The 13,891-nt window shown below is 49.8% G+C and overlaps 2 protein-coding genes across 2 annotated transcripts in view; one reads left to right on the top strand and one right to left on the bottom strand.

Moving 5' to 3' along the window:
• Nucleotides 1–4,051, top strand: part of GDPD4 (glycerophosphodiester phosphodiesterase domain containing 4) — a 40,681-nt gene extending 36,630 nt beyond the window's left edge. The window contains exons 13-16 of the mRNA XM_009286130.2: nt 518–665; nt 1,772–1,854; nt 3,070–3,152; nt 4,020–4,051. Of these exons, the coding sequence (XP_009284405.1) occupies nt 518–665; nt 1,772–1,854; nt 3,070–3,152; nt 4,020–4,051 (346 nt within the window). The remainder of the gene's footprint in view (nt 1–517; nt 666–1,771; nt 1,855–3,069; nt 3,153–4,019) is intronic.
• A 4,466-nt stretch (nt 4,052–8,517) lies between these two features.
• The window catches only part of MYO7A (myosin VIIA), a 72,870-nt gene continuing 67,496 nt past the window's right edge, over nt 8,518–13,891 (bottom strand). The window contains exons 45-50 of the mRNA XM_019473889.1: nt 13,217–13,323; nt 12,112–12,297; nt 11,226–11,342; nt 10,004–10,087; nt 9,346–9,465; nt 8,518–8,607 (exon numbers count right to left, since the gene is read on the bottom strand). Of these exons, the coding sequence (XP_019329434.1) occupies nt 8,518–8,607; nt 9,346–9,465; nt 10,004–10,087; nt 11,226–11,342; nt 12,112–12,297; nt 13,217–13,323 (704 nt within the window). The remainder of the gene's footprint in view (nt 8,608–9,345; nt 9,466–10,003; nt 10,088–11,225; nt 11,343–12,111; nt 12,298–13,216; nt 13,324–13,891) is intronic.

Raw genomic sequence — 13,891 nt, 5'->3', positions numbered from 1 at the left:
GGTTTCTCAATGATAATTTTCACAGGATGTAAAATCCTAGGTAGATCCATTTGGGTAAACCCTGAGTAGATCCTAGGTAGATTTACAAATGCTGATATTTTTACCATTATACAGAGTATGGTCTTACTTCATATTAAATTTCAGCAGTTTATAAGAACTTGAAGAATGATGAGTTGATGCAGCAAACATAACAAACGAGTAGCCAGTTTCGAGGTGGTTTTGAACACACTATTGGGAGACTACAAACGCATCATTACATTGATTCATATGGCAGAAGGGTAAACAAAGTTTTGACGTTTTGGACATTTTAACTGCATTTGCTTCCAGCAGATCAGCTATTCTGTTTTGACCAGTTGTGAACGACTAATTATTGGCTGGTTGGCTTTCCTTTCTATTCCTTATCTAGGTCCTAAATCAAGTCTTTCCTACAGAAAATTGCTGTCGCTCCTTGATTCAGCCCAAAGGAAGTACTAACCTCCTTGCTTAATGAAGGCTATTGCCTTTTGGTCTTTTAAAGGAAATATGCTGAGGCAAACATCACCACCAACCTCTATGTGGTCAATGAGCCATGGCTTTTCTCCCTGGCGTGGTGCTCTGGGGCACACTCTGTGACCACCAATGCCGTCCACACGCTGAAGAACCTCAGCCAGCCACTCTTCCTCATGGTAAGCGAAAATCCTCCCCCTCCCAGGGTTAGGAAGTAGGGTTGGGACGTTCATGGTTACCTTTGGAGACCATGGGCCAGTTCATGCATGGATAAAGGATATGACCCTTTGCATGAAAAGGACCTGAGTTGAAACCTGGCTTACCTGACACTCATGAGCCACTCCAGATATGACCATACTCTTCTCCTCTTTTCTCTTGGCTCAGGTAGAAGCACCCTGCTCATCAGGATTTGCAACTTAGGTTTTGAGATGAGGGAAAGAAGTCATATTGAGACTTGTGTGGGGAGAAAGGAAGGGCCTTTGAGGGCACAAGCTGATGCATGAGGATTTCCATTTCTAAGCTTTTGAAGCACCTTACTGATGTCAGAATTTCCTCATTTCCCAGGGCTTTCCACTGCCTTTCTCAAACTCGGTATTGTTCCACAAGCCCGAGGGAAATAACCATAGAAATAATCCTTCCTTGCTGGGAGGAATTTTTCACATAATTTATCTATTCCCTACTCTGCCTTGGACAACCTGTAGGGCTAAGGAGCACCTGGGGCACTGGTCCCAGCCTAAAGGCTACTTTGAATAACTGGTTTCACACTCCTGAAGCAGGTTTTACGATGCTCCCATCCAGAACACTGCAGTGTTTCAGTCCACTCTGAGGGTGGGTGGAGTGCCAGTCTAAGGATGAATCTTCAGATGCTCTTAGACTTAAAGCAGGAGCCACTCCAGACCCTCTGTGGTGTTCACTAAAGGATAATTTTGCCAGGGAAAATGAGATGCCACCAGTTGACATTAAAGTTGGAGGGAAGCAGAGTGAACTAAAGGGCCTGCCTGTACAAACAAGAGTTCCCTGTTATATTCACTGTGATGTGGGACAATCTTCTTGGCTGCACAACAGACCTGTTTTTATGAAGGATGATGATTTGGCACCAACACCCACTGGTGAGTGGCCACTTTGAAATGCCACCAAATGCTTTAAACACCTGAGGGATGTTACTGCACACACAAACCAGGCAGCTGAATGGCCATATTTGAGCAGCAAGAAAGAGCTTGAGCAACTTTTTTTGCATATCTTGGGGTCCTTGGTGGTGGACACATCCTCTGTTGTTCTCTTCCAGACTCCGCAGCAGTACAACATCATGTGGATCCTGACAGATCTGACCTCTGTGCTCCTTATCTCACTCATCTTTGCTCTGCACTGGTAACTACCGAGTTGCTAATGGCCATGCTAACCTGATCTTTTGTGCCAGGCAGAGAGAAGGAGGGATGCTTCCAGGTGATCTGAAGGGTTAAAACTACTCTTGAGAACATTTTATTTCCCTTCAGGAACTAGAAGAAAGCCCTGAAAGTCTCCAAATACCTCTCTGCTTCTCCTGCTTGCTCTCATTTTCCCTTTCCATTTTGGTAGCTCAGGCATCATCTACCCTCAGGATTCAGTGGAGACCTGGTGGATTTACTGTAGCAACATAAACCAGTTATCAAAGCTGATGGGCTGAGAAAGGAACTGATTTTTCTATTCTTACATTTATATATACACTGTTGCATTGGACTGACTTAGGAGGAAAGCTCTCGATGTTAATATTTGAGCACCCTGTGTGGTGTCTGCATATGCCAGAGCCCCATAGGAAATCCATCCTCCCAGATGAAAATGCCTGAGTGTGTCACAGACACCGCATTTTGTTTCCTCCCATGCCGCCAAAGACATTGCCTCTGTTTAATAGCTGGGGAAACTGGGATTCATTGGACAGGCACAAAGTGGCTCCTTCCCCTCTCACCCTGCCCTGCTCTCAGCAGTCCTTCCCCAGGTCCTGCTTTAGAAGCTTTCACCTTGCTTTCAAGGCTGCAGGTTGCAGGGGGGTTCGCAATCACCCCTGCGGTGCATCACCACCGCTGTCAGACCTTCCCATGCCTGTCTCCTCCAGGCTTCTGTTCATGTTGTCTGTGCATTTCCCAGGGCCCTGCAGATGCTTCTGATTCAGCCAAACAACAGCTTCTTCTGGGCTGGCATTGCAGCAAGGGCATTCCCAGCCCTGCCATCAGCAGTGCCTGAGAGCCCTGCCTGGTCTTGTTTGCCAGGTTTATGAATGCACCAAAAACTACAATTTTTAAATTTCCCTGGCTGCTTAGGAACCAGTGGCTGCAAACATTTCCGGGGTTTTTGAGCTCTTAAATATTTCTTAGAAAACAGGGCTTAGTCACAAAGTTGCCTTCAAAATGCTGTTGCACACGTGAAGTGTGGATGCTTAGACATCAGTCATGCACTGGAGTCCCTTCTCAGTAAGGACCTGAGCAAATCCCAAAATACCAAGGCAGCTCCTGCCCTGACAAAGTAGAAAAAAGGTGTCCAGGGCACCAGGGAGCTGCAAGGGGAACCACAGCAAGTGGTGGCCTGACCCAGGTGCTTTGCCCCATGCAGGTGGCGAGAGAGGAGTTTCTCCTGCTGTGCCCATGACGGTGGCCCGATGCTGGAGAGCGGCACCTACAACAAGTTCAGGACAGGTGAGTAGGGCAAGGAGAGCTGGGAGCCACGTCCTGCTTGGGCCATCTCCGTGGGGGCACCAGGGTCCTGATGGATGGCTTGGTGATGGGTGCCCATGCCGTGGCGAAGGATGGAGGCATCCAGGGTTGTCTCAGTAAGGGTGCAGGTGGCAGTGATTCCTCCCCTCTGTTCAGCATTGATGAGGCCACATCTAGGCACGGGGTCCAGTTCAGGCTCCCCAGTACCAAACAGATGGTGACAGATGGGAGCGAGCTCAGTGGGGCCACTAAGCTGGAGGACGGGGCATTTGAGATCTGGGTTTGCACAGTGGGAGAGAAGGTCAAGGGGCATCTTATCACCGTCTGCAATCATCTAATGGGAGAGTGTAGAGAAGATGGAGCCAGATGCTTCTTGGATGCACAGCGACAACAGCACAAGCTGCAACCTTGGAAATTTTGACTAGATATAAAAAGGAAAAAAAAAAATCTTCCCCATGAGGGTGGTCAGATACTGGAAGGGGTGTCCAGACAGGTGGGGAATATCCACCCTCAGAAATGGTCAAAGCCCTGAGCAGCCCGATCTAATTGGCCCTGCTTCAAGCAGAGGTTGGGGCAGAGACCTCCAGATGTCCCCTCCCACATGCATTCTTCTGTGATGCTGTGAAAAGAGAGCCCAGAGGCGCTGAGCACTCTTGGATCTGCAAGGCAGGGTGGGATCGGCTGGGGACCCTCCCATGCACCAGATTTCTGCACCCGTGGAGCTCTATCATCCAGACAAAATGACTCAACCTGGGCTGCACGCATTTTGAGCCAGGTTCTATTTGCTTGCAACGGGTGGCAAAACAACTGCAGATGTTTTGGTAGCTCACTGTGCATCCCCTTTTCCAGAGCTCAGCGACATGCCTGCCGTCATGGCCTGACACGGGCAGGGAGGGGACACAGACCTGCCGTCTCGATGAGGACTGGAGAGCAGACCCTCCCCTGCTGCCCCTTCCTGCAATGCAAACACCAACCTGCCAAGGGGGCCAGCTGGGGCGGGGGGCTCAGATCTGCCTGGTGAGGAGGAGCCATTTGCCTCTGTGACCCTGCTGCAGATGAGCACCGAGCTTCCCCTCCTACAGTTTTTCTCACAATCCTGTGCCTGGCAGGGATCCCTGGGGTGTAGGGGAGCGCGGATGGAGTTGCAGCCATGAAGAAGCTGTGCACCGTGATGAGATACAGCAACCACATGGGAGCCACCATTTACCTCTGAGACCGTTGGCATCCCACAGGGCAATCGTCCTGTAATCCCTCCTGCTGTGCGTAAGCCCTGTGTTTCCACAGCTGTGTTTTACACATGCTGCAAACCTCTGAGCATCCTCCAGTCCTCCTCATTCTCAGCTGCCCACGTTTCTCCTGTCAGACCAGCCTCTTCTCCACACACTCCCTCCCTCCCTCCTCACAGGTCTCCTCCATGGAGAGGTCACCACGATAGTCAAGTGCTGCTGGCTGGGTCACTAGGGTCCATACCTTTCTATAACGCAGGCAGGGGCAGCTTAGGTTTTCCTTTTCCCCACTCTTGCCCTCCCACAGACCCTAACAGGACAGTCTCTTCCCCTTGGCTGTGGGCGAGGGCATATCTTCCCATGGGTGCTGAAGGTGCCTTGGCCACGTGGCTACTAGGACTATGACCAGGAGCACACCGCTTTTCTTCAGGAGGATTGAGCTGCATGTGAATTGGTCCCACCAAGTGTCCTGTTTGCTCTTCCCTTGGGAAGGTCTGTATACCTGCTCTGCACCCTGGGATTTATTCTGATTTTCATTTCTCCCAGTGGCTGCTGGCACATGGAGGGGAGGGGGTCTATGCCCTGCTCTGCAAGGGAGATGCGAGCATCTCCCAGGTTTAAGCCATAAATTCCTACTTGAACAGGTAATAAGAACACATTTTTTGTAAATTGCAAATGCTGTTTTAAATACATTTTAGCTCTCCTATCCTGTTTTGTTCTTATTTCGGCAAACTGGGAAAGGGGAAGAAAATAGTAGTCTTTACCTGAATCAGGCTATAGACATTTTCTCATACGTGAGCCTCATGCAGCTCGGTGTTTTTGCTAAATAAAGCCATCACAGGTGAATTGTGACAGGGAAGCATTAGGTTTCAGAGTTAGCTGTGCTGAGAAGCACTCAAACCTTACCAAGTTGCGATTTTGGAGTATTTTGGAGGCTAGAAATGCAAAAAGGTGGCATCCTCCTTTGGAAAAGGGCTAAAAGGCTGGTGGATTGGTGTAGAGCAGCTCCAGATCTATGAAGCACGGGGAGAGGATGCTACTGATGGTGTTAAACCCCCTCCCCATGCCCTGCATCCACAGCTGGTTCATAATTTTTTGTAGGTACCACTCATGTGGAGGTATGCGAGCAGCAAAAATAGGAGGTGGAGAGTGTGTGGGTTGAGCAGTGGTATCCACCATGGGTTCCTCAGCCTGTCCCATGGTGTCTAGGTGAGGGACTTGGTTGCGACAAGCTGTGGTCTCCCAATCACGACTTTTAATATGTATTAGGAAAAGCCACCTCAATAAGCCTTCATCCATGTATCTAGCTGCTGCTTGGTCATTACGCAGTGATGTCTGCCCGTACTTACCTTCCTCGTCCTCAGCAGCCTTGTCCAGTAGAACCTGGCCAATTAGACCTCTGGTCTCCTGCAATGCCTTACGCCCTGTCATATCTCACCTACTATTTTTGCTGCTTCACAGCTAGCAGGGTCTGGCAACACCATTAAGCACGTGGCTGCTAGTCTGACTCCCACACACAAACTTTTCACCCAGTACTTCCTATACCCAGTCATTCGGCTCAGAACTGGCCTTTCTGGAGGAACCAGCCCTTGTCTTAGAGGACAAGCAATGGAGACTCCCCGGGCTCCAGTGTTTTTTACCCAAAAAGAAAAGATTTCACTTAATTTCCAGTCCAGGCACGCTGATGATTTGCTCCCCATTGCTGGATACTCTCCCCGGGAGTCCCACTCTGCAAGGAGAAGTCTTGTCCCCAACAAGGACCTGGGAGCCCTGAGCCCACCCTTCCCCGTGGAGACACCACCTCAACCACACAGTGCAGAACAGCCTCCCACAAACCACTTGATGCTTTTTAATTAGAGTATTTTGCTTGGACACATGTTTTTCATGTTACATTGCTTGGTGTGAATACAAAGAAGCCAGCAGACGCCAATACATATGACACACAGGCACACGCACACAAAGTCCTGGCACCCCCCAAAATGGTGGGGTGCATGAGAGGCTGACAGAGCTGTGAGTGGAGGGACGAGGGTGGTGGTGGGGGAAAGCTGGCCCAGGACAGCGCTGGAAAACATTGCTATGCTGCATCTTCTACTGAGTGTGCTGTGGGAGGCAGGGATGGCTGGAGACTCACGAAAGCGGTGGTGGTGGTGGGGATGATGGGCATGTGTCTAAGGACGGGTGGGATCCCTGGGACAGCTGGATCACGGCAGCTAGGGAGGGGAGAGAAGCATCAGAGATGGATGGTGAGAAGGCAGCTTAGCTCCCAATGTAGCCTTGGCTGGAACCACGCTCCCGTCACCAGAGTGCCTTGGGTAGGGGGGACAGTGGAGGAAGGGGATCTCCTAGCAGCCCTGTCCAGCTGGTGGATGTCTCCATGCAGCATCTCATTCACTTTGGTGGAGCCACAGAGGTCCAAAGTCACTGCTGCATCCCAGTCGGATGTCACGGTCCTTGAGGTCCGGTAGGCAGTGCTGCCGACTCTGCCTGGCATGCCATGATGTTGGGCGACCAAGCCCAGCTGAGCTTAACAAAGCAACACACAACACCCTACAATATGGACTTTTATGAAAGCAGCCAAACTCAGCCCAATGCACAGGACCAAGAGAGGTCTCCCACATCTACTGAGATCCACTCAGTGTTAGTGACACCAGCACCAGGTCTTGGTGGACAATTCTCACCCTTCCTGTTGCCACACACCCAGGCACGTGCTCCTTTGAAGCCTGGATTTTGGAAAGGCACCCCAGGCTCCTTCCCCTGTATCCCCCCCAGATACAACGTGGCTTCAGCCTCCTCTCTGCTGGCAGGTCCCATCTCTGCTCCAAAGCAGGCTGGTCCACACTGCGTGGCGTCGGGTGGAAGACAGGACAACCAGCCAGCAGATTAGTACAGCCAAACAAAGATGGAGAAAAGCCCACTGAAATCAAGGGCCTGCCCTTGCTGTGAGTGGTTCAGGTCCAGCTGGGACTCGTAAAGAGCCTTTTTATACAGCAACACACACACAAAAGCACAATAAAACCATTAGCTGTTTCCAACCCTGATGGCCAAGTCCGTGTTTGAATCACAGCTCAACACAGGCTTGGCCTCAGTCTTCCAAGCATGGGGACTTCAAAACCCCTACATCCGTATTGAAGCTTGCAGTAAAGATCTTCCCAGGGTTAATTTGCCTGGACACAGGGGGCAAAAGGAGATAATTCGTCTTCCAAGCTTCACTTCCAGCTGAGCCCATAAGTTGGGAAAGATGTGCCTTACTCAGCCTCCGGCAATCACGGCTCTGGGGGAATCCCTGGGCGAGGGATTGTCCTGCAGGTCACCCTCAGCCCCGAGTCGGCGTCCAGATACCGGCACAAAATGCAGGATTTTTTTTTTTCCTTTTTAATATTTTAAAAAATAAATAGAAGAAGAAACAAAACTTTAAAATTTGTTCTTTAAATATTTCCAGCATTGCACAGACAGCACTTTAGTACTCTAGCCTGTTCGATCAGTAGTTTGTTTATTCTGATTCCTAGTTAAAACGTGCTCCTCCCAGCCTGCTTTTTCTTTCTGTCCTTCTTAAGAACACAACGTATTCTTTTGTAATGTCAAACAACAAGAAGCCCTGCAGTGTTCATTGGATATCTTTCCAGCATAGGTTGGAGCTCTGTTATTCCTCTTCAAACCTGAAATGCCCATAACCTCACCAAAAGCCGTTAGCATCCCGATAGCTCTCCCTTACTTAATAAAAAAACAAAACAAAACAAAACAAGCCACACGCACACACACACACAAATCCTCTTCCAAGAGCCTTTGCGATGCCAACCGTTGGGTTCAGGCAAACCTCCTGCCGGAGTGTCTTTGCTCAGTCACTGTCTGAGAGCAGTGGTGTCCCCTGGAGATCTTTGAGGTGTAAGATGGAGTCGGGGTGCAGGGTGGGGAAGGAGAACGGGAGGTCAGAGATAGTCGTCTTCGCTGGAAGGGGAGGTGGGATTTGACCCCTCAAGGTCAGAGTCCAGCGAACTCCCTGATGGTGTTCGGCTCATCTTCCACATCTGGGAGGCAAAGGTTCTCCCCCAGCTGCACGGGTATCCCACAGGCCTCAGCTGGTGAATTAGCCCCATGGCCACCTGCCAGTGGCTTCTTGCAGTTCACTTGCTACCCTTTGCACTCCTCTGTTTGCTCATGGCTGTTAGCATCTGGCTGATGTACGAGGTCAAAAGATCATCCATCTTGTACCCCTGAGGAGGAGAGAGATGTTACCTGCCTTTAGAACACAGTGTCTGGTTCGTGCCTCCTGAACACACTGGCTACCAGTTGTTGACTTTCAAGTTTTCAGGTACATTTTGACCTGTTCCACCATTCTCCTTGGGTGAAATGACACCACCACAAGGAACACAGTCCAAACATAATTTACAGTGTTGAGATGGAGGAACTTACTGTCCCAGGATGCTGTTGAGGCTAAGGATGTAGGGAGCTTTGGATGGGACCTGGATTTTCAAATGGCCAACAAAATCCTGAATGCCTCAAATTAATAACAATTAATCCAGCAGGAATTTTTATCCTTCATGCTTTGAGTTTAAGATAGTCTAGGAGGAGGTTTGTTGCTGTGGCTGTTACTAGGGACAATCTGGGCAAAGGATCTTGGTAAAAGGGCTCAAGAGTTCCCCCTGAGCCCACATCTGCTTTAATATGCTTTTCAGTCCAGTGACAGGGAGCAGTGCCTCATGCTCCTGAGATGGCAATATCCCAAGCACCTCAGGCTTGCTCGTAAGTTGGATGATGGACCAAGTGAGAGCCCTGACCCATTGAGCAGAGCCATAGGAAATCCAGAAGGAAAAAACACATCGGGGGCTCTTCTAAGAGACCACCTTCAGCCCAGAGCATCCCTGAGACACAAATTGCTGGAAGCATTTAATTTTGCCTGCCAAAGTCAGGATTTGGTTTAACTGTGCCCAATAATCTTTAACACTCCTTACCAGGGAGGTCTCACAGAGCAGCTTGCTTCCTCTCACCAGGTTGCCGATGGTTATATGGAAGTACGTGTTGCCACTGCTCCAGTTGGAGATCTTGGTGAAGGGATGAGTGATGAGAATATCCTGGTGGGAACACAAGGCTGACACTCAACATGCGACAGCCTCAACTTTCACGAAGGGCTGTGGGGACTTCTCATGCCCTTGCTCACTTTCCATCAAAGCAGACCAAGGACGTCTGCTGAGATGAGACTGTACCATGGCCTCATGGGAATGGCAGTGAGATGCAAGACTCTGGATCCTCCAGTGCTTGTGGTGGACTGCTGTACTAGAATGTGGCTGGTGGAAGTAACTAGTAGGAGCTCATTTACTCCAGCTCCTGTCCTAATGTCTGTGAAAGGATTAAGGAAAGAGTGTGTGTATCCTCCCTCTGCAGGGCCCTAACAGTTGATGCTCCCAATCCATCTCCTGTTAAAAAAGGCTGGGCTGTCTCTGTGCAACAGCGAATTTCTGCCTCCAGAAACTTTTCTGGCTATCCAGCCTTTCTAACTAGGTTTAATGAGAACTCCTGAAGTTCTGAACAACACGGTCTTTCGGGTGACCTCTGTTGAGGGGTTGGGGAGTGGGCTCAGGAGCATCTGGTGAATACCTCAGTTTTGCTTACCTTGGTTTTGGGATCGATGAGGCTGACTCCATGCTTATTGATGGCAATTAGAAGGATTTCCGGATAATTTGGCTCTGTAGTTTGCTGTTGGAGATGAGATGAACTGGTTAGGGGATGTGTCATGCAAAATCAGACCCCTTCCTATTTCCTCTCTCCCTGTCTTCTCCTGCCAGCATTTGGTGGCCCATTAACTACTATCCAGTTTATCCTTTAAAGATAAACATAGAGCTCATTAAGGTATCAGCAATAGTCAGGGCTGTCTAGTTAAGTACAGATCTCCTAAATGCATGATAACCAGTGGGTGAGTTGCTGACAGCATTAAGTTCCTTGCCATTGGCAAGGAAGAGCTGTGCCAGGCTGGCAAACCCCAGACATCTCCTTTCCCCCTCAGTCCCTCTGCTCCTCCTCATGCCTGCTGCTGTGGACCCAGGCCAAGACTAGACTGCTCTGTCCCCTTCAGATCTTTACATTCAGTTTTGTTCCTGCTGGTAAACCCTTCTCCCAGCCCTGTGCCATGAGGACATTCAATTTGTTCCATTGATGAGGTAGGGCACAGGGGATGGGGGCTCAGCTTCTGGCCCTGCCACAGATTTCTTGGCTACCAAGTCACTTTTGGTGGGAAAATCACAGGATTTAATCAGATCCGTTATGCCATCTAAGATGGACATGACAGAAAATGGGGTGCCCAAGTTCAAGGAACTGATGAGTAATTTCAGAAATTTGTTTCCAGCCCAGGCTCACTGTGTGGTCATTGAGAAGAGGGAGTTGCAATAAGGTGTCCAGAATACTTGAACAGACTTTGTGACTACTGGCCTCTACTGTCTTTGACGGGAGCCTGGTGCCGTGGTGGGTGGTCTGGATTTGGTTCGTGGTGCGTGCGGACACGTCCCTTGGAAAACTGCACGTTCCCCTTTGCCTTGGCAAAAGAGAGAACGGCTCTTGGCTCTTCAGCAGCACAGCTACGAATACAGACCCAATGACTGAGATGTGCTGATGCGGAAGCTCTACAATTCCTCTGCCTGTGTAAAGACGCAGGGCAGCAATAAATGAGTGTATCGGCCCTTTACTGATGGAGAGTCTCACACTCTTTCCCTGCTTCATCAGGATTGTCCTAGTCTGGTCCAGACACTGGGACAACCCTGCACACCTGGAACCTCTCTGTGATACAGGGCTCCTGACCTTGGCTCAAAGCTGCCAGAGAACCCCCAAACAAGGCAGGTACCTTCACTTCAAAGAATGCTGATCCAAATGTAGGCCACTTGAAGATAATCTTTAGGAAGGCAAGCTTGGCTTCTTCTCTTGTTTTGCCCGCGTGCTTATTGTAGTATGCCACAATGGACTGCAATGGAGAACACAACAGAGTTGGAGGGTTTGCACTACCTAGCACCAGGGATGTTTGCAGGGAAGGAGCATCAGTCCCACAAAGATGGTCGGTTCTAGTCTCTGCTCCAATGAACACTTCACAAAAATGCTGGGTGGTCACTGGAGCAGGGCCTAGAACCAAGGCAGGTCCTTCTTTCTTTAGATGAGCTGTGCTGGTGACTCCATTAAAAGGATTATAAGTTTTGATCCTTCAATTTATGCAGCAGAGGAGATTGAGAGACCTTCAACCCCGAGAAGCTGATAGCTCACTGGTTAGGCATATGGCTGAGTTCAGGTCTCAGGAAACAGAAAGGACTTATAAGACTATTTCTTGGCAGTGAGACACCGACGTTACTTCATGGCTGTAGACCTGTCTGTACCTGTGCCACAGCTCTCCCTGTGTAAAGCAGGGAGAATTACCCCTCTACTCAATAGTCTGCCTTAAACAACAGACCTTTACATGAGACTGTCTACCAGCATGTGTCCGTATGGTGCTGCATCCAACACTACAGCCACAGCCACATGCAGCACAAAAAAACCCCGCTGCAAGGCATGCATGTGTGAACACACATGTACAATCTTTCCTCTTGGTGATGCTGGGGAGGCTGCAGCTCTGCTAAGGCTCAAGAGGAACACGGGCCACTCATTCTGGCAGCCCCACTTCAACGTTGAACATTAGGCAAGTCACCCGAGAGGCTGGGCTTCCCCCAGCCAGGCCTGGTGTGTGTCTCAAGCTGCTGTTTTACCCTTTTCCAGTCATCTGGAGAGAGCTGCCGGATGAGGTCCTGAGGCACCAGTTCCTTCAGGAGCTTGGGGATGCTGGGGAAATAGGACTTGTCATCCTCAAACTTCACCCGGTAGATGAGAGCTGCCAGCTGCAGGACCTCTTCCCGTGTGCACTTGTGGTAGCCGCGCAGGTACTTTGGTAACTCCTGCATGGGGGAAAGAACAATTCAGAGATAGAGGGGATGACCACAGACCTTCGTCCTCAGATGTTAAACGGAGTTTGTGGAGGTCTCCAGCCCCTGGCTAAGATGCTCTGCCCTGGGAACACTCGTAGCAATTGTGCTAAATGTGGTGGAGAGGCAGCTGCTCAGCTGAGACCACACTAGATGTCTAGAGATCCTCTCTGGTCTAAAACAGTCTCCTGTTATGTGAAACAGGGTGGTCCCTGTGTTAGCTATCACGTGTGTGAACCTACAGTCTTGTTCACCCTCCCTCATCCCAGGAAATCCACCCCTAAGTAATGGCCACTTGGAATTGAATGGGTTTTCTGCTTTTTTTGCAATTTTAAAAAATCTATTCCCTCATTACCAAAAGTGTCTGAAAATGTGTCAAGTGACTAACTCAAGCATTAAGGGATGCAGTCATATTAGGACAACCACTTTATCCAGGCAAGAACACAGTGAGTATGTGTGCATGAGAGAGAGCTTTGGGACATTAAGGTGTCTCTTCCACCCCAGAAGAAACAAGAGCAGAAGAACTGCAACTTCTCACCTAACTGCTGGGACCGTCACAGCTCATCCCCACAAATGGAGGTGGCTGAAAACCCTTAGGATACTTCTGAATTCAGCATCGCTGCTGAGGCTGCCAGCAGGACACACTCTCTCATGTTTCTTGCTGCCCACCCAAGAGCAGCTGGCCCAAATCCCAGCTGAGCTGGTTACCCTAAAGTGCATGAAGGCTGCTCCTTGCCATGCAACTCAACAGCGCTCTTTGTAGTGCTCTATTTAAGGCAAGAGTTCTTCCTATTTAATGCAAGACTTGGTCCACCTGCAGATAGACAAAGTCTTTCTAACCCATTCTTAATTCCTCTCAAGTCTCCACTCTTATTGCAGGGTCCCGGCGTACCTGGTAATAGTGGAATATTGAGTCTGCCATCGAGTCCTTTCCAGGCGTTGTGTTGGTCCATAGCTTTTTCATGAAGAACACTTGGTAGGTGAGGGAAGGCACTATACCTGTGCAAAGGAAGCAGGGAGCAGATATGTAAGAGCAATGCTGTGAGCATCAGCTGGCAATCGGTGTCCCTGCAAGCCAGTGGTGCCCATGTGCCGTCACAGCTTGCAGGGACAGGGGCACTCGCAAGGCCAAATGGGCTCTGACCTTGCAGGGAAAACTACACCTTTATCTTGCAAAGCTTTAATCAAATGGAAAGAGCGTATGGATTCATTTGCATGGCTGTACTTCAATGATAGTGCTCATACCTAATGCAGGACTTGCACCCTGGAGGCACCTGTGTCTTGCAGCCACTGATACATTCAACAGAGCTGCAGCCAGCTCCGCTGCAGATGCGGGCAGCGAGGTGAGATGAATCCCACCACTGAAACTTTCCCATGGGCTGGCTCTGGAGAACTGCCCACCAGCAGGTGCTCCTCGTAGGGGCCAGGTCTAGCCCTGGAGCAGAGGTCTTGCTGCTCCTGGACAGATCATCTCCCAGGTGCTGTCCCCAGAGCTGGTGCAGACAGCACAACCACAGCAGTGTGGCCCAACAGACGGGGCAGACTGTGTGGTCAGTCTTGTTTGAAA

This window comes from Aptenodytes forsteri, unplaced genomic scaffold (assembly GCF_000699145.1).
Source record: "Aptenodytes forsteri isolate BGI_AS27 unplaced genomic scaffold, ASM69914v1 Scaffold231, whole genome shotgun sequence".
Lineage (NCBI taxonomy): Eukaryota > Metazoa > Chordata > Aves > Sphenisciformes > Spheniscidae > Aptenodytes > Aptenodytes forsteri.
The sequence above is the reverse complement of the archived record's forward strand: the minus strand, read 5'-3'. Positions and strand labels throughout refer to the sequence as shown.